The sequence below is a fragment of the Sciurus carolinensis genome, chromosome 7 (assembly GCF_902686445.1).
Source record: "Sciurus carolinensis chromosome 7, mSciCar1.2, whole genome shotgun sequence".
In the NCBI taxonomy this organism is placed as follows: Eukaryota; Metazoa; Chordata; class Mammalia; order Rodentia; family Sciuridae; genus Sciurus; species Sciurus carolinensis.
In genome coordinates this window covers 123,911,562-123,935,446 of record NC_062219.1, presented here as the reverse complement: position 1 = coordinate 123,935,446, position 23,885 = coordinate 123,911,562, and the positions used below count along the sequence as shown (strand labels likewise).

Below are 23,885 nucleotides of genomic sequence, written 5' to 3'. Positions count from 1 at the left end.
TCAGTTATTTTCCTGGGTTGGAAATCCCACCCAGAAGAGGGATTGCTCACAAGGGGAGACTGAGAATGACTTGTGTCTCTTGGCTCTGTTGAGCTCTTCCCCCGGGGCATGACCATCTTATTTCCGAAATAAGTGCTACTAACCCTAGAAGGTTGAATGAAGGGCTTGCTTGATTGCTAGGATTCTGCAATTCAGGAAAGAAATAGGGAGTCCCTAATTACTGGGCAGCTCAGTTACTACCCTCTGGGCTGCTGCATCCCAGTTGAGACCAACTTACCTAATACTTTTGGTATTCAGAGTAGTTCATTACTAGAAAGACACATTTTATTTTAGCAGAAATGATGACAATCATGGGCCACAAAGAACCTAACTAACTCCAGTCCCTCTACTCCACCTTTTCTACCCTCAGGACTTTTCTTGTTAAAACACAGAATTGACCGGGTCAATGGCTGCTTTAGTAATTTAAGTGGCTCCAAGTTCTCTGGTGGGGCCTATGCTGGTCTCCCAACCTAAATCCAGGTAACCTCACAGACTTTCTCTCTATACTCCCTTATCTCCCATTTGTGCCCCTCTCACACATTTCAACCCCCCATACTAGAAGTTGAACATAGAGGTGTTCTACTGCTGAACTATATCTCCAGCTCTTTTTTATTTTTATTTTTTTTTTATTTTGAGAAGGATCTTACTAAGTTGCCAAGGTTGGACTGAAACTTGTGATCCTTCTATCTTGGCCTCCCAAGTCACTGGAATTACAGGTATGTGCCACATGACTAACTTCACACATGCCAAACTCTATAAATTAGTCCATCTGCATTGTAGGTGAATTTCTTAATGCATCAAACATATTGTATTATAGTAACTTGTATTTTACCTTTTTGATTGCCTGGGGATGCTTGTTACATTGTGACATAGCTCCTTTAATGCTGAAAACCTTTTGATAAAGCCTATGAAGATTCTTAAATTATCAGCATTTTAGGGGTTTTGAGTGTAGCTCAGTAGTAGAGGTTTGTTTATCATGTGCAAAGCACAGGTTTCAACTTCCTGTACTGGGAAAGAAAAATATCAGCATTAAAAAAAAAAAATCAGTAAATGTATAAACCAGATATTCTCACTGCATCCCTATGAATTGAACTTATCCTTCCTCTGACTCCAACCTTTTTAGAATTTGGTCATTGTAATTGGTGATATTTCATGTTTTTAAAGTCAGATATATTGAAACATAATTTACATGTAGTAAAATCTATCGACTATGATTTATTTAATTTGTGTGTGTGTGTGCAAGCATTCTACTACTGAACTATATACCTCCAGTCCCTAGTTTCCCCTGTCCCTGGAATGGAGATTAAATCCAGGGGTATTCTATCACTGAGCTACACTAAACTATATAGTTCTTTGGATTTTTTTTATTTAGAGGCAGGATCTCCCTAAGTTGTGCAGGTTGGTCTTGAACTTGTGATCCTCCAGCTTCAGCCTTCTGAGGAGCTGGGATTACAGGCATGTGCCACCATGTCAGGCCCCTAGTTGGCTGAGTTTTGATGAACACATATATTGTATAAATGCCACATTTCCAGCACCCTTGAAAGTTCCTCATGCCCCTTTTAGTCAAGGCCCCCTTATATACACACACTCCCAGCCTCTGGCAACCACTAATCTGATTTCTGTCTTGTAGCTTTGCCTATTCTAGAATGTCATCTCAATGGAACTAGGGTAGGTACTCTTTTGCTCAGTACAATATTTTTGCAATTCATCCATGTTATTGAATGACTCAGTAGTTCTTTTCTTTGGATTTCTGAATAATATCCCATTGTGTAAATAGACTACATTTGGCTTATTCATCCACTATGGTGGGCGTTTGTGGGTTTATTTTTTTCCTTGTTTAGATTTTTTTTTTTTTTTTTTTGGTATTGGGGATTAAACCCAAGGGCACTTGACCACTTAACCACTGAGCCACAACCCTTTTCACATTTTATTTAGAGACAGAGTTTCACTAAGTTGCTTAGGGTCTTGCTAAGTTGCTGAGGCTGGCTTTGAACTTGTGATCCTCTTGCTTCACCCTCCTTAATCACTGGGCTTACAGGCCTGTGCCACTGCAACTAGCTTGTTTTGAGCTACTCTGAATACAACTGTGATAAATATTTGCATACAATTCTTCATGGACGTGTATTCTCAGATCTCTTAAATACCCAGGAGTAGTATAACTGGGTGTGTTTTTAACTTGAGAAGAAATCACCATGCTGCTTTTATACTCTGATAGAACTGTTTTAAGGAGGCTGCATAGAAACATCCCTCTTATAAAGTCTTATTTCAACTCTACAAAGTCAGAATATTTTCTTTGTCAGGGAATAGCTTCTCACTATAGTTACTTCAGGGGACAGAGGTAAACTGGGAGACAGCCATCTCAGCAGCCAGCAGCTCAGACTGGCATGTCCTCCAGACATCACAGTAGCTCCAAGAAGCAGCAGTAGCCCAAGGAGCACAGTCTTTCTTGGCCCAAGACCACCCTGGGATCCGAGTCTCCCTCCTGGCCACTCTCCTGGCTCTGTTTTTGCTGCCTGGCTCTATGGTATGGTATGAAATAACACCAGCCCAAGCTTCCAAGCACGTACAATGACTTAACCATGCTGTTCCACTTGCTATTCTCGAATCAACACATGAAGCCTTCATAACCCTCCATTATTCCCCATATCCATGTTACACAGTTGCCACAAATGAAGCAGCTCACTTTCTCAAGATTGCATAACCATGAACTAATGGGAGTTGATTTTAACCCAGTTCTCCCTCATTCCAAAGTCAGTCAGCATGATGCATTGGTCAGAGTATGGACGCTGGAGTCAGTCCACCTTCGCTCACTTCTACTTCTTTTTTTTTCCTTTGTTTTTTTATGCTGGGAATTAAACCCAGGCCCTCACACAGGCCAGGCAAGTACTCTCCCACTGGGCCACAGCCACAGCCCACATTTTAATTCATTTAGTTTTCCTGGTAAGCCTCTGAGAGGAAGGTCAAACTCATGTCCATTTTTCAGGTGAGGTGACCACGTAGAGGCTCTGCAAAGCAGGGCAAGTGGCACAGCAGGATTTGGTATTCAGGAATTTTGGCTCCAGAGAGAAAGCTGTCACCATCTATTTTCCTGCCTCTTTACAATCCTCATTATTCACATTATTCAACTCACTGCCCTTGCTCTTTGTGTCTTTGGGGTTTTACACTGCTCTGACGTTTGTGTTACTGCTTTTGTTTCACATTCAAACTCTGAAAGTGTTGTGTACACACTCCCAGGATAGACTGACCTTGTGGGGCAACCCTGTGGGGCATTCTCACCTCTTGACAGCCCTTGGGAATAGGCCAGTGTCCATAGCATGGTGGAGATCCTAATTTAGCAGGTGACATCAGGGTGGTAAGTTTATCTCTAGGGTGACTAGACCTAAGGACTCTCCCACTCTTCTCCTGAGTAGGGGATGCAACCATCTTAAGACATTTTGAAATGTTGAGGTTATCTCAAAAGATCATTTCTTTCCTCAAATGAATTTTTGAGGTTTTTTTTTCTGATAAGAGACTAATCATTAAATGCACTGTGCCTGGCATAAGTTAGGTACTTAATGGATTTTGGTTGAATAATGAATGAATGAATAACAAGGTCTAGATTCTCTTAATTTAGTTTTGTCTTGTCTAACAGTAGCATGTGGTTGTTTAAACTCAAATTAATTAAATTTAAAGTATGTTTAAAATTCATTTTCTCTATTATGCATTAGCCACAGTTCAAGGATACCATAACCATATATGACTGGTAGTTACCATACTGGAAAGGGCAGATATAGAGCATTCCCATACTTATAGAAAGATCTGTTGGAGAGCACTAGGTTAGATGATGGGTGGGGTGAGAGAAGGAAAAGTACTGCATTGAGAAAACAGTGTAGGCTGATGGTTTTAATTGGCTGTGGACTCTTAAGAACATTAAGATCAGCCAAGTGCAGTAGTGCATCCTATAAACCAGCACCTTGGGAGACTGAGAATGGCAAGTTCTAGGCCAGCCTTGGCAACTTAAGGAGACCATGTCTCTATGTTTAAAATATATTTTAAATTGTGCTGAGGATATAACTCAGTGGTACAGCACCTCTGAGTTCAATCCCCAGTACTGTAAAATAAATAAACAAGTCAAGATCATTTGCTACGTGTGGTGGATCACAGCTGTAGTCCCAGCAGTACTGCAAGTTCAAGGCTAGCCTGGGCAACTTAGTGAGAACTTGTCTCAAAATATAAAATAGTCCTTGGTTTGTTCCCTAGTACTACAAAAGAAAAAAAAAAAAAAATGAAAGAAAAAAAGGAAGAAAGAGTTAAGATCAATTCCCTCTCATCAGATTTTGTCTCATACTGCCCATCAGGACTCTAGAAACCACTTCCTAAGAAATATTTTATTGAGAAAAGGAAACATCTTTCTGTTCACAGTCACACTTCTAGGAAAAGGAAGTCAGGATGTTGAAGGGGGAACTAAGGTCACTGAATTCCCTGTCATTGGCTACACAGAACTGACCATTCCACAGTGCTCTGTACCCATGGTGTCATCCATCCTCCTGGTAGCACTGTAAGGACACAGAAGAGTGGTGAGAATAAGAGGCCAAAGGTCATAGACTTGTAAAACAGTGGAGGCTAATCTCCACACTCAAAACATCAGTAGGAGCCAGGTATGGTGACACACACCTGAAATCCAAGCTACTTAGGAGGCTGAGGCAGGAGGATCCTGATTTGAGGCCAACCCGAGAAACTTAGGGAGAACCTATCTCAAAATAAAATTTTTTTAAAGGGCTAAGGGTGTAGCTCAGTAGTTGAGTGCTTAGCTAGTGGTAGAGTACCTAGCATATGCAAGGCCCTGAGTTCACTCCCTGGTACCAAAAACAAAAGCAAAAAACATCAGTAGACTGTCAAGTATCTTTCAACTAGGAGCCGTGGAAGGCAGAGAAATGTATAACATATGAGCCTTGAAGAGTTTTTTCCTAGTTAAAGGAAAATAAGGGACAAATATGTAATACTTATGTAACTACATATGACTATATCTGTAGCTGTGTGTGTGTTTCTAGTAACATAATAGCTAATATTTGTTTGGTAACATTAGAGCTTAATAAGAACTTTTCCTCCTATGAAGACCTCACAGATGACCATGATGAATGTCAATGAATGGAATGCTGAGACAGAAAGCAGACATTCTGGGAATTCAGAGCAGGGTGAGATCACTGTGGAATGGGGGTTGGGGGAAAGTTTTGGTTGAAGTATAGAACCAGCAGGAATGTCAAGATAGTCATGCAAACTTGGATACGACTCTTGGCTTACTGGAAACCAGATAGTCCATTGCTTGTAGTTTTTAATGAAATAATTGAAAATTTATTTTGTTTTCTAAGTCTGGTATGTGTTTGCATGCGTGTGTGTGTGTGCGCATGTGTTTGAGACAGGGTCTTGCTATTCTGCCCAGGCCGATCTCAAACTCAAGATTCTCCTGCCTCAGACTCCTGAGTCACTGGGACTACAGCTGGGCATCACCACACCTGGCTTCCTTTTATTTCCTAGAAGATAAAATGCTGACTAAAAGCCAGGCATAGTGGTTTATACCTGTAATCCCAGAAACTTCAGAGGCTGAGGGAAGAAGATCACAAGTTCGAGACCAGGCTGGGTAACTTTGTGAAACTCCGACACAAAATAAAAAATAAAAAGAGCTAAGGATGTAATTCAGTGATACTACATACCCCTGGGTTCAATCCCCAGCACTACATAAAAAAAAAAAAAAAAAAAAAAAAAAAAAAAAAAAAAAAGCTGACTAAGAGTACTTGGTGGTCTATGTTCTCTACAGTTTTCCATCCAAACACCCAAATAATCAGCACATTAACAAACAAAAAAACCTCCTGCATGTTTTACAGTGACTCTAGAAGATTAAGTTGGATACTCTAAATGTAAAATGGTTTGAGTTGTCTTTATTTAATAACACTGTGGTGAGTATCCAGTGGTGTATTTCAAACACCTTACCTGACACTCAGGGTTATATAAATGTTAGCTCTGCCCGTAATTTCTCCAGTATAGAATACATGAAAAGTTCAATCTTGCACTCTGACCAGGCTTGCCTAAATTTTCCTTACATAATTACAACCACTTTCTTGCCAGTAGTGATTTAGAAATGTTCTTCTCAAGTTCTATGCACCTTACTTCAACTTCCTTTAATTTTTCTAAAGCTTTTCCTTTTCTTCTTTAGCATTTGGATTTCTTTGGCTTCGAGTTACAGAAACACATTGTGGTTAACTTAAATTGAAAAACTGAATATTGGGAGGCTGTTGGATGGCTTCTAGAATCAAAGGAAGGCTAGAATGCCAGGTCCGGAAAAAAACAGGAACCAGGGTTGCAAAGGATTAGGTAGCAAGAATTGACAGTCTTGCCTTGATTGCTTGCTAAAATGAATGAGCATCACTCACTTTTTTTCTTTCCTTTCCATTCCTGTTTATCATTCAAAGCCCCAACAGAGGTAGTCTGATTAGATTAGTTTAGGTAGGGGCTAGGATAAGCTGAAACTTCTTTAGCACTACACAAAGTTAATTCCCCCAAAACCCAACAACTATTACTAGAAGAGAGTACTGGTGCAGAATGATCAACTTCCAGAAATCCACTACATTCCCATTTTCTCCTCTTAACCTCTTTTTTCTTCTTTGTCTACTATCCTTAATAGGGGTAACTAATTAATCTTCCAATGTTGTTTAAAAAAAGGTACATAAAAACAAATCCATTTTTACTGGAATTTTTCCCCAAAAGAATGAATTGTTGAAGAAGTTTGGCTTTACCTGCCCCTGACTGTTGAACATAAGGATTAAAGAAGATAATGTAAACAAAATGTCTATTATCACGCCTGGCATGTGGCAAGGTTCATTAAATGTCAGTCCCATTCCCAGCCCTCCTATTCACTCAGTGGACTGTTGGAGCTGGCTCAGACCAGCTCATGAGAACAGATCATTCTGTGAACCAACTGATTTGGTGTTGGCAGCTTAAAGTGGACCTTGATGGGAGTATTTACACCAAAGAAATTGGAAATGATGCAAATCAGGTCTCCCAACATCTCCTCCCCCCAGGCGGTTGTTAAACATTTACTGACCCCCATTTGGCATCTGCTCCTTTCCTTCCTTCACAAGATGTGAGCAGAATTATGAAGGACTGTGTGCCAGTTAGGAATAGGTTCAGCTGTGAGTGACAAACAAATGGAACAGTGACTTCCTAGCTATAAGTTCATTTCTCTCTGGAAGAAACAACCAGATCAAGGCAGGCAGTTCAGGGCTTGGATAGTAGCTCTACCTGGCTGCCTCACCAGCCTCAAAGACTAACTGTTGCTTCACGATCTAAGATGGCTGCTCAAGTTCCACATTTCAGCCAGTAGCGAAGAGAAGGGTGAAGAAACACACACCTCTTCCTCTTACGGCCACTGACAGAAGTAACCCATAATACTTCCACTCACTTGAAATGAGTTAGAATGAAGTCCTCAGTCATGTCTAGATGCAAGGGAGGCTTGGAGACATGTTGGAGACTGCAGGCAACCATATGCTCTGTATGCAAGTGGGAAGAAGGGAAGGGTGGATCCTGGGAGAACGCCAAGAAAGCTGGCAGCCCCACCCACTAATGGGCAGGATTTAGGAACATGTAAGAGAAAGGGGAAACGGGTGTTGTGTGATGGGAATAAGCATTGTTTATATCTGAAGGAGCTAACTGGAATAGAAAGTTAGAAAAACTGACAAATGAGGTTAAATAAACAAGGTGAAAGCCAGATCTTAGTGAGGGTCCAGGAAAGCAAACAAAAGAATCTTTGTCTCATGCCTTGAGACACTGGAGGAATTGAACTTTTCAGTAGGGTAGCTACATGATCAGAGGGTTTTAAGCAATTTTGATCTGAACCTTACATGGAGCATGTATTGGAGAAGTGAGGAAAAACAGGAAGTGGCAGAGGGGTGGGAAAGGAGATTGATTTCACAATCCAGGTGAGAGGCCACTATGGGGGAAATGGGAGTGACAAGCATGAAATAAATGAAAGGGATTTGCTAGGAAATGAATTAGGATTGATGGCTGGACTCATAGGGAGCTTCCAGCTGGGGTCTTGGGACAAGGGCTCCTGATAGTAGGGTGAATGAGTAAAACTAGCTGCTTGGGGTTTTAGACTGGGAAGCAGAACTTGGGACAGGGGTTTTGTTCAAGGCATTTATTGATGGGAGGCTCTCAGGAGAAAGAGACTGAGGGGAAGAGAACTAGAAAGGAGAAAAAACTAAGCAACAATGTGGGCTAGCTTCAGTATGAGCCAGTGGTGAAGCTCAAGGCTACAAAGTATGCTCCCACCAAGTCAGGGGCACCTGGAGGCAGGCATGGGTGTTTTGTAGCCCTGTCAGATAGGCATTAGTGAGGTCTGTGCAGAATGTATGCAAGGGAGGATGGCCTGTCTTCTATTTGTCCATCAGTGATGCCCCAGAAGACAGGGTAGCTGTGTGTGGCTTTGTGTGTGTGTGTGATTACTGTATGACATTTCCAGAAGCCAGGGGGATGGGTGCACCAGCTGGGTAAAAGGATCCTGGTCCCGATTCTGAGCAGAGCCTGGTGCCGAGCGCAGCTAGCTCAGCAAGCGGCGGCCTGAGCTCCAGGGCAGTGCCGGTCTTTCCTTCCTCTGCGGTCAGCATGAAAGCCTTCAGTCCAGTGAGGTTCATTAGGAAAAGCAGTCTGTCGGACCACAACCTGGGCATCTCCCGGAGCAAAACTCTGGTGGACGACCCCATGAGCCTGCTGTACAACATGAACGACTGCTACTCCAAGCTCAAGGAGCTGGTGCCCAGCATCCCCCAGAACAAGAAGGTGAGCAAGATGGAAATCCTGCAGCACATCATCGACTACATCTTGGACTTGCAGATCGCCCTGGACTCGCACCCCACTATTGTTAGCCTGCACCACCAGAGACCAGGACAGAACCAGGCGTCCAGGACGCCGCTGACCACCCTAAACACGGACATCAGCATCCTGTCCTTGCAGGCTTCTGAATTCCCTCTGAGTTAATGTCAAATGACAGCAAAGCACTTTGTGGCTGAATAAATGGTGTTCATGACTTTTTTTTTTTTTTTTTTTTTTTTTTTGCACAACAGCGACAACAAATCCACAGGCTCTTTTAAGGAGGTGCTGAACTTATTTTTCAACCATTTCACCAGGAGGACAAATTGAATGGACCTTTTTAAAAAGAAAAACAAATGGAAGGAAAATTAAGAATCATCATCTTCCCAGGGTGTTCTCTGTCCTGGACTGTGATATTCATTATTTATGAAAAAGACTTTAAATGCCCTTTCTGCAGTTGGAAGGTTTTCTTTATATACTATTCCCACCATGGGGAGCGAAGATGTTAAAATCACAAGGAATTACCCAATCTAAGCAGATTTTGCCTTTTTTCAAAGGTGGAGCGTGAATAGCAGAAGGATTCAGTATTCAGTTACTTAAATGAAGTCTTTTGGTCAGAAATTACCTTTTTGACACAAGCCTACTGAATGCTGTGTATATTGAGTGAAACCTTGTGAACTCTTTAATTAGAGTTTTCTTGTATAGTGGCAGAGATGTATATTTCTGCATAAAAAGTGTAATGATGTACTTATTCATGCTAAACTTTTTATAAAAGTTTAGTTGTAAACTTAATCCTTTTATACAAAATAAATCAAGTGTGTTTATTGAATGGTGATTGCCTGCTTTATTTCAGAGGACAGTGCTTTGGTTTTTATTATGCTATGTTATAACTGAACCCAAATAAATATAAGTTCAAATTTATGTAGACTGTATTAAGATTATAATAAAATGTGTCTGACGTCAAAAAAAAAAAAAATGGATCCTGGTCCCAACAGTATCTAGTACAGTGGATCCATTTTGGGCATGTTGAATTTGAGGTGGCAAAGAAATAAGGGTGTGGCTCATGATTAGTGAGAAATTGGCAATACAAGATAGGAGTCCACATGGCGGTGTTAGATATGTGGATACTGGGGTGGGGCACTTAAACATACAGGAGAGAGTTTTAGCAACAAAGAATGAGCTCTTTGAAGGCCATGGATAGACAGAAGGGAACAACCCTTTGGAAAGTAAATCAGTTACACCCTGGTGGGAAGGTAGGTGGAAGGAGGAATCAATGAAAAATGCAAAGAAGAGATTGGTCAAAAAGCATGCTAGTGTGGTAATTGACCTTGCAACAGGACTGGGAGTCCAGGGAAGAGGTTGAAGGGCAATGTATGAAGAAAAGGTAGACATGTTTGTTTTTTTGTCAGTTTAGGGGATGTTGGTGGCCTCTGAGGGAATAATTTTCACAGCAGAATAGTGTAGGATGCCAATGGTGAGGGCTAGCAATGCTTTCCACATTGCATGCTATTCCACTCTGACTAATTCTTAACTCCTCTAGGGTGATTTCTGCTGCAATTTACATGCTACTCATCCTGCCTTGACCTAAAGTTACCCTATGTTCCAGTTGCCTAATGTACCCAACAAATCACTCAAGACTTAGTGGCATTAGACAATCCTTTGTTATAGTCACCAATCCTGTGGGTGAGGAGTTTGAACAGAACAATGGGGATGGCTTGTCTCTGCTTCATGGTGTCTGGGGCTGCAGCTAGAATTCTAAAAGCTGGGCAATTGGAATCCTCTGTAGACTCCTTCACTCCTACGTCTGGCAGTGGGTGCTGCCTACTGGCTAGAGGGCCTCAGTTCTCCTCTCTGTATCTAGTTTGAGTTTCTCTTGCATGGTAGCTGGGTTGCTGAGAGATGAGACATGAACTGTATTATTCTCCCCAAAAACCTACCCCTGGGATGCTGGAGATGGAACTCAGCGCCTCCTGCATGCTGGGCAAGTGCTCTGCCACAGAGTTATATCCCAGGCCCTTGTGTTCTTTTTTATGACCTCACCTTTTTATGATTTGCATAAATTCTCTCATACCCCATTGGCCAGAAAATCATAGCCCTACCCAGAGGGAAAGTACATGACCTCAGCTTGCAATGTTAGTCATGTGACAAGATCATGAGTGTGTGGATCAATCTTTGGAAAATATAGTAGTACCTCTTATTGGAGGAGAATACATTCCAAGGCTCCCAGAGAATGCCTAAAGCTCTGGATAGTGCAGAACTCTATCTATGCTGTTTTTTCCTTTACATAGCTATGATGAAGTTTAACTTACAAATTAGGCACAGAGATTAACAACAATAACTATGATGAAATACAATAATTATAATAATGCATTATAATAAAAGTTATGTGAATGTGGTCTCTCTCAAAATGTCTTACCATACCATCCATCTCATGATGATTTGAGATGATACATTACCTATGTGATGAAATGAATTGAGTGAATTGCGACATAGCATTAGGCTACTACTGACCTTCTGACAGCATGTCAGAAGGAGGATCATCTGCTCTGGGGGATCCTGGATCATGGGACCATGACAGTGTTGGGTGGGTAGTGTATATAGTATGGATACCCTGGACAAAGTGATGATTCACATCCTGGGCGGAACAGAGCAGGACGGCATGAGATTTCATCATGCTGCTCAGAACAGCACAAAATTGCAAATATGAATTGTTTACTTCTGGAATTTTCCATTTAGTGTTTTGGGGGATAGCTGAAATTCCCCCCAGAAGCAAAACCATGGATAGGGAGGACTAGTGTAGATAACTGGAAGGAATAACTCCTTTGGTCTATTATCTATTTTCACTCACATACAGTGTATCATTTGATCCTAAACTAGCTATCATTACCTTTCATGGTTAAAGAAACTAGGGCTTAGAGGGATAAATTGTCTGCCTCAGAAAACTCAGCTAGCAAGAATTCAGTTGTGACAAGAACCCAGGTCTCTAGGTTGATGGTGCTTTTATTAAAAACTTGCTTAATTCAATCAGCAGATAAAATTCCTGGGGACTGTGTTGTTTCTTCAATAGTCTGGTTTCCTCCATCCTCAGAGCAGCTCAGGGTCAACCACAGAGCTGTGACCAGAGGTCCTGTGCTAACTGGTCCTGCATTTGATACACATGGTGATTTAATGTGAAGATCTCATATAATTAATTTTTCATATTTTGTTTATTTATTTATTTTTGATACCAGGAATTGAACTCAGGGATGCTCTACCACTGAACTTTATCCCTAGGCCTTTTTTTAAAACATTTTTTCAGGTGTTGATAGACCCTTATTTTATTCATTTATTTATATGCGGTGCTGAGAATCTAACCCAGTGCCTCACACATGCTAGGCAAGTGTTTTACCACTGAGCTACAATCCCAACCCTCCCTATCCTTTATTAATTTTTTTTATTTTGAGAGAGGGTCTCCTTAATTTTCTGAGGCTGGCGGTGAACTTGAGATTCTCCTGCCTCAGCCTCCCAAGTGAAGTTGCTGGGATTACAGACCTGCACCACTATCTTTCATGGGAGCAGGTGAGGGCTAAGACACAGATCTTCATGTCGAATTCAGCCTCTTGGATGATAGAAAACCAGGAGGAAGTTACTCCTCATTTTACTATCAGGGTGGTGAGAAGGCAGCACTGAGATGGGGAGTGGGCGTTGAGTGGGAACTTCCCAGGAGAATTCAGGTGAAGCAATCAGATGCCAATCTGCACAAGGAGAGGGGAAAACCAAAAGAGGGAAGTAGCCCCGGTGGTTTCTGTAGGTTCAGGTCAGAGTGGAGAGGGCCGCCCCCTCCTAAAGGTACATCGTAGTCCTAAAAATGCTTCATAGACTCGGGGAAATCCTGACACAGGACAGCAGCTGGAGTGGGTGGGCGGGAGCTTATCACCATCTGGAGTACGGGGACGGGACGGATATGAGAACTTGCATTAGGCCTCATGTTTCCAAATCCTGCCTGGGCCTGCTCCCCTGCTCCCCTCTCCACCACTACCAATCTTTGACTTTATCTTTTTAGAAACATCCCCAAGCTAACAGTTTATTTTGGAAATTGAAGATCAGGAAGGGACACTCAAACCACAATTTCCACTTCTGTTGTAGGGGCAGGAAACATGGGTTTTCTAACCCTTTGATTCCTGGAAAGTAATAGGAGGGCTACTGCCTATTTCAGGTCTACTCTCCTCCCCTGTTGTCCCACACCAGCCCTGCAGAGACTGTTTAGATTTTTTTCTTTTGGGGGGGGGGACTGGTTTCTCCCCATCCTCCCCTCTGCTTAAATACCTCTCCCTGCATAGTCCCTCTGAAGCTCACTGTGGCTTCTCATATCACCTTCACCCTGGCCTCACCTTCATGGATCTTGGTAGACCAGTCTCAACTGTATGTGTGAGTCACCCTTGCTATGTTCCTGCCCCAACAATGTGCCTCTTGCCCCCCACTCCCCATAGGAATTACTCATGGTTAGTGTCACCAATCCCTCTGGAATGCACCCTCTTCTCGAGGACACCCTTTCTCCCCACATCCTTTATTATTTTGTTTAAACTAACATTGCCCCCACTGTGATTAAAATAGTGCCTGTTTGTTGTGGAAACTTTGTTAAGTGCAAAGCATATACAAAACAAGAATAAAAAGTGCCCATAATTCCACAACCCAAATAGAACTTCCGTTGCCTTCCTGGTAGACTTCTTGTGTTTTCACAGAGTGCTTTGGTCCAGGCCTTCATGCATATGTACTGTTCCTTTTACATGAAAGTCTTTCTCATGCTCACTCCTTCACTTTTCCCTCCCTCATTCTGTGAGTAAATCCACTCATCCTTATTGTCATAAAGGTCACTCTGTGAAAAAACTTTCCTCAACCCCTCAAGTGTCCTGTTACATGCTCACAGTACCCAGTACTTTTCCTTGTAGTATTTGCCACAACTAGAAATTAACTATCATTTTTATCCTCATCTCTACTGTCTATCTTAGCTATTTGACTTGTTATAATGTCTGTGACTGGCCTTCTTGTTTGTTCTTTCATTTGTTTCTATGTGCGAGACTGGGCCTCACTATGTTGCCCAGGCTGGTATTGAACCCCTGGGCTCAAGTTATTGTCCTACCTCAGCCTCCTGAGTGCTGGGACTGTATGAATGTGCCACTGTGCCTTGCATCTTCCTGTTTATTCCAATGGTCCTAGTGTCCACCAGGGTACCTGTATATGGAAGACACAGGTATTGTACCAAGATGCCTTCCTGGAATAACCATGTGCCTGTACACTCAGCACTTTATTTATTTACTTAGGTACTGGGGATTGAACCCAGGAGTGCTTGACCACAGATCTACATCCCTTGTCCTTTTTATTTTTATTTTGAGACACGGTCTCTCTAAACGTCCCAGGCTGGCCTTGAGGTTGTGATTCTTATGCTACAGGCTCCTGAGTTGCTGGGATTAAGGGCATTCACCACTGTGTCTGACTTCTCTTCCTAACTTCTTCTTCTTCTTTTAATGTTTGGTTTTAGTGGATCTTTGATTTTATTTATTTATTTATGTGTGGTGCCAATGATCAAACCCAGGTCCTCACACATGCCAGGCAAATGCTCTACCACTGAGCCACAACCAGCCCTCTCCCTAATTTCTTTCTTTCTTTCTTTTTTTTTTTTTTTTTTTTTTTTTTTTTTTGCGGTGCTGGAGATTGAACCCAGGGCCTTGTGTTTGGGAGGCAAGCACTCTACCAACTGAACTATCCCCCCAGCCTTCCCTAATTTCTTAAAGAGCACCTAAGAGTTCTTTTATCCTTGGACAATTTATTTTCCCTTTGGTGGTTTCATCCTCTCTGTCTCATTGCTTTAAATACCATATATATGCTGAAAACTCTCTACCACAAACCTCTTCCCTAGGGCATCTCCAAAGAAGTATTCAACCATGTGCTCAACATGACATATCACAGACATCTCCATCTAACATATTAAAAATAAACTCCTAGTATTTCCCCCTGACGATGATCTACTTATCTCATTAATGCAACTTAATTCTAACTGCTCAGGCTTTGGAGTCTACCTCAATGCCCCACTATCTCTGCATCTAGTCTATCAGGAAATCTTACTTGCTTTACCTTCAAAATATCTGAACTTTGATGGCTTCTCACCATCTCTAATGCTGCCACCTTGGTCTAAGCCATCACCACTTTTCATCAGAATTCTCACTTTCCTAACAATCCTAGTCTACTTGCTTCTACCCTTGCTTCTCTACTGCATTCTCATAACAACCATTTAACATTGTTTAAAAAAAAAATCACAGCCAAAATGCTCTTGTTTTTCACTGGAAAAAATACCAAAGTATCTGCAGTGACTCGTGAGGACCTAAGTATCCTTCCTTCTCCATTACTTCTCAGATCTCATCTCCTACCACATTCTCCCTCACTCATGCTGTTCTTTTTGTTTTTCTTTTTTAATTTTTTTGATTCATTGTACACAGATGGGGTACAACTTTTAATTTCTCTGGTTGTACATGATGTAGAGTCACACCATTTGTGTAATCATACAGGTACATAGGGTAATGATGTTTGTTTCATTCCATTATCTTTCCTCCCCCCCATCCCTAATTCCCTTTACTCAATTCAACATTCCTCCATTCTTCCCATACCCCTCCCCCCCATTACATATCATCATCCTAGAAAACTTGGAATGAAACCACCATTTGACCCAGCTATCCCACTCTTCAGTTTATACTCAAAGGACTTAAGATCAGCATACTACAGTAACACAGCCACATCAATGTTCATAGCAGCTCAATTCACAATCACTAGATTGTGGAACCAACCTAGATGCCCTTCAATTGATGAATGGATAAAGAAACCCCCTCCCACTCCACCGTGGCACTCCCAAGTCACCTTCTCTCATTCTCTCTCTCTCTTTTTGGCTCTGGGGAAGGAACCCAGGGCCTTGCATATGTGAGGCAAGTGCTCTACCACTGAGCTATTTTCCAGCCCATGAATTCATTTATTTAATTCATTTCATGAATCTCTCTTGCCTCCTAAGGCAAGAAATTTAGCTTTCTCCTCTGTGCCCCACTAACACCTTCCACCCGACCCACACATCTTTGTATTTTGGTTGTCACTTTCAAGTCTCAGTTTAAATGTCAGATTCTTGGGGCTGTCTTCCCTGATACCCCATCCTGTGTTAAGTCCATTGCTCTTTATTCCTATGTCATCCTGTATTCCCCTATGACCCCTGTTTGTTAGAGTCATGACTTCATTTTTTTTTTTTTTTTTTTTTTTTTTTTTTTTTGGTACTGGGGATTGAACTCAGGGGTACTCAACCACTGAGCCACATCCCCAGTCCTATTTTGTATTTATTAGAGACAGGGTCTCGCTGACTTGCTTAGCACCTCACTTTTGCTGAGGCTGGCTTTGAACTCTTGATCCTCCTGCCTCAGCCTCCCAAGCCACTGGGATTACAGGCATGCACTACCACGCCTGGTTATGATTTCATTCATGTGTGGTTTTTCTTGTTCCTGCGCTCCATAGGGCAGGCAGCATCTCTAGTTGGTTGCAGTATCTCCAGGGCTGGTTCAGTGTTGGGCACATAGTAAGTGATCAGTAAAATTAGCTTGTACTGGTAGATTCTCAGTAAATTTGTTTTGATCTGAGTTGTCCTCAAATAGTTTCTCAGATAGTACATGTATTTGTGGTCTAAATTGGATTGAAATTGCTCCGAAAGATACTATGTGTTCCTTTCTTTAAATCTCCAACAGTATCAGCTTCTTCAACCAGGAAAATTTCCACAAATTATTATTAACTAATCTTCCCACAAAAAACATTCTCAACAGGCATCACAGTTGAAGTAACAATCTCTGATATTATGGATATTTTTGAGTATCCATAGTTCCTGGTTCTCACCCCATAGCCCTAGTTCTTTTTTTTTTTTTTTTTTTTTTCCCCCTTTTCTTTCTGAACCAGAGATTGAACCCAGGGGCACTTAACCACTGAGCTACATCCCCAGTCCTTTTAATTTTTTTATTTTGAGAGAAGGTTTTGTTAAATTGCTTATGGGCTTGATAAGTTGCTGTGGCTGGCTTTGAACTTGTGATCCTCCTGCCTCAGCCTCCCCAGTCACTAGGAACCCTTGTTCTTTTCTAAGGGACAAGAATGATGTTTCAGAAGCAGGTCTCTGAAAGCAGAGTTTAAAGGTAGAGGTGCCTTATGGTGCAGCTGTGTAGTCTGCACAGAAACATGCATGTGTGTACCAGTCCACCCCAGATCAGGTTCACCCATATTGGCTCCAGGAGAGCATGTGCTGTTCCCTCCCTCCATCTTTTTCCTGCCTTCCTCTCATCTCCTTTTTCTCCCCAAGGCAGTCCATAGAAACTGAAATTTCTTTTCCTCAGGGCAGGCCCTAGCAACTCCAGTCTTAAATTCTCTGATCCATTTTGATAGTACATGATACAAATCCATTTCAGAAGTTCTTCTGCCAGTAAAGAAGGAATGCAGGAGACTCTGAATTGACAGGTCTTACTATGTGTCCTTATTCAGTCTATTCTATTTGTTTGTTTGTTTTTGCAGTGCTGGGAATTGAACCCAGGGCCTTGTGCATACTAGGCACCTGCTCTACCACCAAGTCTCATCCATTTTATTTTTGAGACAGGTGCAAGGAATCCCACGAAAACCACACCAGACGCGGGAAATCACATAAAGGAGTTTATTAAGCAAACAAATTGTCTCCCTGCAGGATAAGAGAGAAAATAAGAGGAAAAGAAAGGGAAAGAGAAAGGGCGTGTGCAAGAAAGAGTGTGAAAAGCAAGGAGGAAAAAGCAAGCAAGTGTGTAGGAGAGAAAAGCAAGAGAGAAAAGCAAAAGATGGCGGGGTAGCTACCATGAAGCAGTTGAATTCCACCGGGCTAACAGGGGACCAATAACGGAGAAGGACACTTGCAAGCTGACTGATGAACCAATAGCTAGTTAGGATGTTCACAGACTGACAGTAGTTGGGAGGCAGGGAAATGACTGCAACGGAATGGGCGGGGGAGCATCTTTGTACATTACAACAGGGACTCACTAAGTTCACCCAGGCTGTCCTAGAACTTGAGATCTTCTTGCCTCAGCCTTCTGAGTAGCTGGGATTACAGGCTCGAACCTCTCTGCTCGACTTGTGCTATCATATTTCAACATGGTTGTCCATGCTTCAACCCTGCAATGGAGTTTCCATTAAAACCCAAAGGAATGGGGTTTGGGGAGGTTGAATAGTGGAATGAGTGGAGTTTTCAGAATGACTTGTATGGAGAGAGCATAACACTTCCATGCCCCTTCTCCCAAAACTTGTCTCTGGCAACTCTTCATCTATGTTCTTTGTTACATACTGTATAATAAACTAGCGAGTGTGTTTCCCTGAGTTCTGTGAGCTGCTTCAGCAAAAGAACTGAACAGGAGGAATGGGTAATGGGAACTGTGATGGTCAGAAAGAGATAAAAGTAAAACTACCTGGAATAATTGTTTTGACACAGGGAGTGGCAGCAAATGAAACTTGGAGAAAATCTGTTTTCTTTTTTCTTTCTTTTTTTTTTTTTTTTTTTTTGTGGTGCTGAGGATTGAACCCAGTGCAAGGCAAGCACTCTGCCAACTGAGCCATATCCCCAGCCCTGTTTTCTTTTAACAAAGAAAGTTTTGGTAACTTAAGAAATTTTCAGAAATTTAAAAGTTCAAAAACTCTTTAATTAGCAATGAACGAAGCAAGCATGGTGGCACAGGCCAGTAGTCCCAGCTACTTGGGAGGCTGAGGCAGAAGGATCACCAGTTTCAAGGCCAGACCTGGCCAGCATGCAAGACCCCAACAGAAGGAAGGGAATACAAAGATTCTGGTGTGAACCTCATCTGGCCACTTTCCAGCTAGCCAACCTATGGAATTTATTTTACCTCTCTGAATCTTAGTCACTCATGTATTCCTTCAGTCACCCTATATTTATTGGGCATCTTGTATTTGACCTGCATGGAGCTAAGTGAATCCCAAGGAGAAAATGGTCAACAAAACCAGGACTTTTCTGTACTATTCATCTGTAAAAAAGCATATTAATGTTGAGACAAATGAATGTATACAGGCAAAAGAAGGATATCAGAACCCCACCTTACAACAGAGACAAAAATGATCTCTAACGGGATGTGGTGGCACAGGCCTCTAATCCTTGCTACTTTGGAGGCTGAGGCAGGAGGATCATAGGCTTGAGGCCAGCCTCAGCAATTTAGTGAGACTCTGTCTCAAGATTAAAAATAAAAAGGCTTGGGTAAACTCAGTGGTAAAGCACGCCTGAGTTCAATCCCCAGTACCAAAGTGGGGGAGGGTGAGGAATAGGGTATTATGAAGGGCAATTTATTATGAATTTAATGTTAACAATCTACTGATAATTAAGAAATAAAAGTGTTCTTTCTTTCCTCTGGGTAGGCAGGACTTTGTTTTTTTAAAGTTGTGTTTCCTAATTTCTGAGGGATTAGACTTGAGTGTTCTGGAAGAAGGAAGAAGAACCAGGCTGGGTGGGGCTCTAAAGGCAACTCACCCTAAGTAAGACTTGTTTTTGGAAGGTTCTGGATAGTCTTTGAGGGAAAGGCATGGGGCAGGAGTCCACCCCTTTGTTGACTTCTGGACCTCTGAGGACTCAGAGAAAAGAGGCAGGTTGCAGTTTCTTCAGGGTTTGAAGAGACCTGAGCCTGCTCCAAAGCAGCCCTGCAGATGACTGGCTGCCAGGGTGTGTGCGAACTGGCCTGGGGTGCTCCCCAGGCACTTTCAGAGCCTCAGCCAAGGCTCCCCCAGTCCCAGCCAGATCAAGACTGTAGAGGAGCACTGAAAAGACAGTGTCCACTCAATGCCCAGTGTAATTTAAAAAGCAAAAGCAAAATCTCCACAACCATATGAAACCAAAAGCAGTTAGGGACATGCTACAGACTCGTGACTTCTCCTAGGAGCATGACTACTTTGGTGGTTTCCTCCTCCTCCTCTTCCTCTTCCTCTTTTTCTTCTCCTCCTCCTCCTCCTTCTCAAATTTCAAATTATTTGTTTTTATTTTTTGTCTATTTCTCTCCTGGCTTTGCTGATCCCTTGCTTTGATGAGCAGAAACTGCCAGGGCAGCAGAGTGACCTGAGGTCAATGGAGCCTACGGGCCTGGGCAGAGAGCAGGCAGTTACGGGTTGTTCTGTTTCCTCAGCACTGTGTATGCCTGGGCATCTTGTATGATGAAGGAGATTAGCTAAAAACTGTCAGACACTGGTCTTCCAATGATGGTCAGGGCTGAAGCCAGATTGGATATGAGTGAAACAGGACATTATTTGTAGTTCAAAGACTGTGGAGCAGTCTTACTTATTACAGAGATATGGGCCTATGTTCCTACATACACATTAATATTGCTAGATAGAGAAAGAACTAGGAATAATATGGTCCCTGGAGAGTAGGACTTGGCCTGCTTTTTAAAAATTTTTTTAGTCTCTTTGAGGTTTGTTTTTTTTTTCCAACTGTTGAACAGATGTTATTTGTATGATAAAAATTAAAATGACAGCAACGATAAACACATCAGATTGCTAAATTCTTTATGCTAAGGACGGTTGGAGACTGCTTTCCAGGAGGGGTGAACTTGTGACCCACTCCTGGCCCATGAGGATGAGGGCAGGGGATGTCTTCCAGCTGTGGTGCGTCCTCATGTCCTAGGGGCAGCTGGAGAATAGGCGCAATACAGAGTAGGGTGTGCAGTGTACGCAGATGAACAGGCCTGTTACTAAAAAGTTCCTTCATTTGGTCAAGGAACAGTCACTTGATGCCTATGTTCCAGGACCTGGAGTCTAAGAGTGAGCCAAACAGACTGGGTTTCTTTGACTCCCCTACCTAGAGTCTAGGGGAGGCATGTCTGGATTCCCTTGACCCAGAAGAACAAGGGAGTGCTAAGCATAGAGGGTCAAAGACAATCTCCAGGCCCTGTGTGGGTGCAGGGTGGGTATCAGGTGTGCCTTTTCAGGGCAGCCAGTTCCTTTGAGACTCCTTTGAGGAACTTCTCTGTGCTGTTTGAAGGGTTGGAAGGGTTTTGTTTGTTGGTTGGTTTGCAGTGTTGGGGGCTGAATCCGGGTCGCTGTCATACCCTGAGTCCTTTTTATTTCTCATTTTAAGACAGGATCTCTCTAAGTTGCCAAGGCTGGCCTTGAATTTATAATCCTCCTGTCTCAGCCTCCCAAGTAGATGGAATTATAGGAGTGTGCCACCTCACCTAGATAACTATATTATTAATTTAAAAATTTTACTTTCTTAGTGAGCCCTAAGCAACTTATTGAGACCCTGTCTCTTAAAAAAAAAAAAAAATAATAATAATAATAAATAAATAAAAAAGGACTGGGGATGTGGTTCAGTGGTTAAGCACCCCTGCTGGGTTCAATCCCTTGTACTAAATAAATAAATATACGCTAAAAATTGTATTTAAAAAGTAACATACAGCAAAGTGAACTTTATTTAGTAACACATGTGAAGAGTCATGTAAACCACAGCCATAATCAAGATACATCATTCCACTACCCCCCAAACTTCCTTTGTAATCACTTCCTTCTTCCTACCCATTGTGGAATCTTTAATCTATTCTCTGTTGCTCTAGTTTTGTCTTCCAAATATTCACATAAATGGAATTTTATATGGTAGTATGTAATCTTCAAGGTATTGCATGTATCAATAATCTGTGTTTCCTTCTTGTTCCTTTTCCTCTCCTCCTCCTCCTCCTCCTCCTCCTCCTCCTCCTCCTCCTCCTCCTCCTCTTTCTTCTATCACTATGATGCCCAGGCTGGTCTTGAACTCAAGGACTCAAGTGATCCTCTCACCTCAGCCTCCCAAGGAGCTGAGGTTACAGGTGCATGCCAGATCTTAGTTTCCTTTTATCATTGGATAGTATTCCATGCCAGATTATCCATTTACCTGCTTTTTAGTATTTACAAAAAGTTGCTACAAACACTTAGTTTTTACATGAATGCAATTCTATTTACCTCAGGCAAATACCTAGTGGATTAAGTCTCATGAGAAGTATATGTTTAACTTTATTAAAAATTGCCAGTGTGTTTCACACGGCTGTACCATCTTGCCTTTCACCAGCAATGCGTGAGAGCTCCAGTTGCTTTGCATCTTATCAGTGGTGTGGTCAATACTTTTATTTATTTATTTATTTTTGGCACTGGGAATTGAACCCAGGGGTGCTTAATCACTGAGTCACATCCCCAGCCCTTTTTATATTTTCCTTTTGAGACAGTCCTGCTAAGTTGCTTAGGGCCTCACTAACTTGCTGAGGCTGGCTTTGAACTTGCCATCCTTCTGACTCAGCCTCCTGAGTCACTGGGATCATAGGTGTGTACCACCGCACACGACCAATATTTTTTATTTTATCTATCCTAATGAATCTGTAGTGGTAATTCATCATGGTTTTATTTGTATTTCCCTAATGGCTAATAATGTCGAGCATCTTTATATAAACTTCCTTACCTTTCCTATATCCTCTTTGGTAAATTGTCTACTTAAGTCTCTCCCTACCTCTCAAGATCCAGAGGTCTCACTATGTTGTCCAGCTTGCTGTTTAACTCCTGGGCTCCAGCAATTCTTCTGCCTCACCTCCCAAGTAACTGGAACTACAGGCCTAGCCTCCACATCCAGTTTTACCTTATTTTTAAATCATTTTTTTTTCTTGCTGTTCAATTGTGAGGGTTCTTTATATATACTGGATACACATCCTTTGTTAGGTATGTGGTTTGCAAATATTTTCTTCCACTTGTCTTTCCATTCTCTTAAGATGATCTTTTGCATGGTAAATACTTTTATTTTGATGAAAGTTTCTTTTTATTATTTATTTTTATTGAGATATAATAACTGCACAGCAAAGCGTACACATTTTAAGTGTACAACTGGATGAATCTTTGCATTTATAGTTGCCCATTTAGTGACCATCCAGACAAGGTAGCATCAACTCAGAAGGTTCTCTTCTCTTTCCAGGCAAATATGCAGCACCTTTTTCCTGGCCTTTCTAAAAATAGCCAGATTTGATTTCTACCACTGTAATGATGGTTCACTCTATGCTTTGAATATAGCCCTTGCTGCTCTGCTACTGCATCTTATTTTTAAAATGGACATGTTTCTCTTCCTTTCTCCCTGCTTCTCCCTAATCTCTCCCCATCCCTAATCTCAAGAGAAACATGTCCAAAGATAATCTCAAGATTACCTTTCTTTCCCATCCCAGATAGAGTTATTCTGCCTTGAGTATACATAGGAACAAAGTAATCCAGAATTTGGGAATGTTACCAAAAGATCTCAGAAATGACTCTCTCTCAAATTGACAAGTAAATTACAACTCCAACAGAGAACACTTGGAGAGTAGCCTTGGAGTCACCTCTTTAGAAGTCCCCTGTTCCTGCTGATGGGCAGAATCACAGCCTCTGGGACAGGAGTCCTCTGTGTTTTTTCTTTGCCAGCAGAGAAATAAACCTTCTTTTTCCTTTTTCTCAAAACCATGTCCTCGTTATTGAATTAGCATCAGGGACAAGGGCTGAACTTTCAGCAACATCACCACAGAATGGTTTTGCCTAGAAAGTCTTTAATGACTGTATTCTAAATTTTATGACCTATCTGTTTTTGTCTTGGAAATTGGAAGCCTTCCAATCTCTGGGACAGACATTCCGATGCTCCTTAAAGATGCTGGTAAGAAAACGATAGCTTCTCATCCTTTTGCTTCCTGGGTGTCAGCAAGGCAAACTTCTCAGCAGGCTTCAAAAAGTGGGTAGAAAATGGCTGTAAAGGCCTAGGCACCCTGAAAATCCAGTGAAGTGGGAAAGGCTTTGGGTTAGTTTCTTTCTCTGACATTTACTACATGTTGTGAACAAAGCACATGAGCTTTTGGAGCCTCAGACACCTCATCTGTAAACTGAGAATAATAATGTCCACCATGAGCCAGGTGTGGTGACATGCACTTGTAGTATTAGCTACCCAGAAGGCTAAGGTGGGATCACTTGAACCC

At 41.9% G+C, this 23,885-nt stretch overlaps 1 protein-coding gene across 1 annotated transcript; it reads left to right on the top strand.

Annotated features, from left to right (window-relative positions):
• The first annotated feature begins 8,676 nt into the window (after nt 1-8,676).
• On the top strand, nt 8,677-9,118 carry LOC124989496 (DNA-binding protein inhibitor ID-2-like). Its single transcript, XM_047559320.1, has one exon. It carries the CDS (start codon nt 8,677-8,679, stop codon nt 9,046-9,048), a length of 372 nt encoding a protein of 123 aa, XP_047415276.1. The 3' UTR covers nt 9,049-9,118.
• The last annotated feature ends 14,767 nt before the right edge of the window (nt 9,119-23,885 follow it).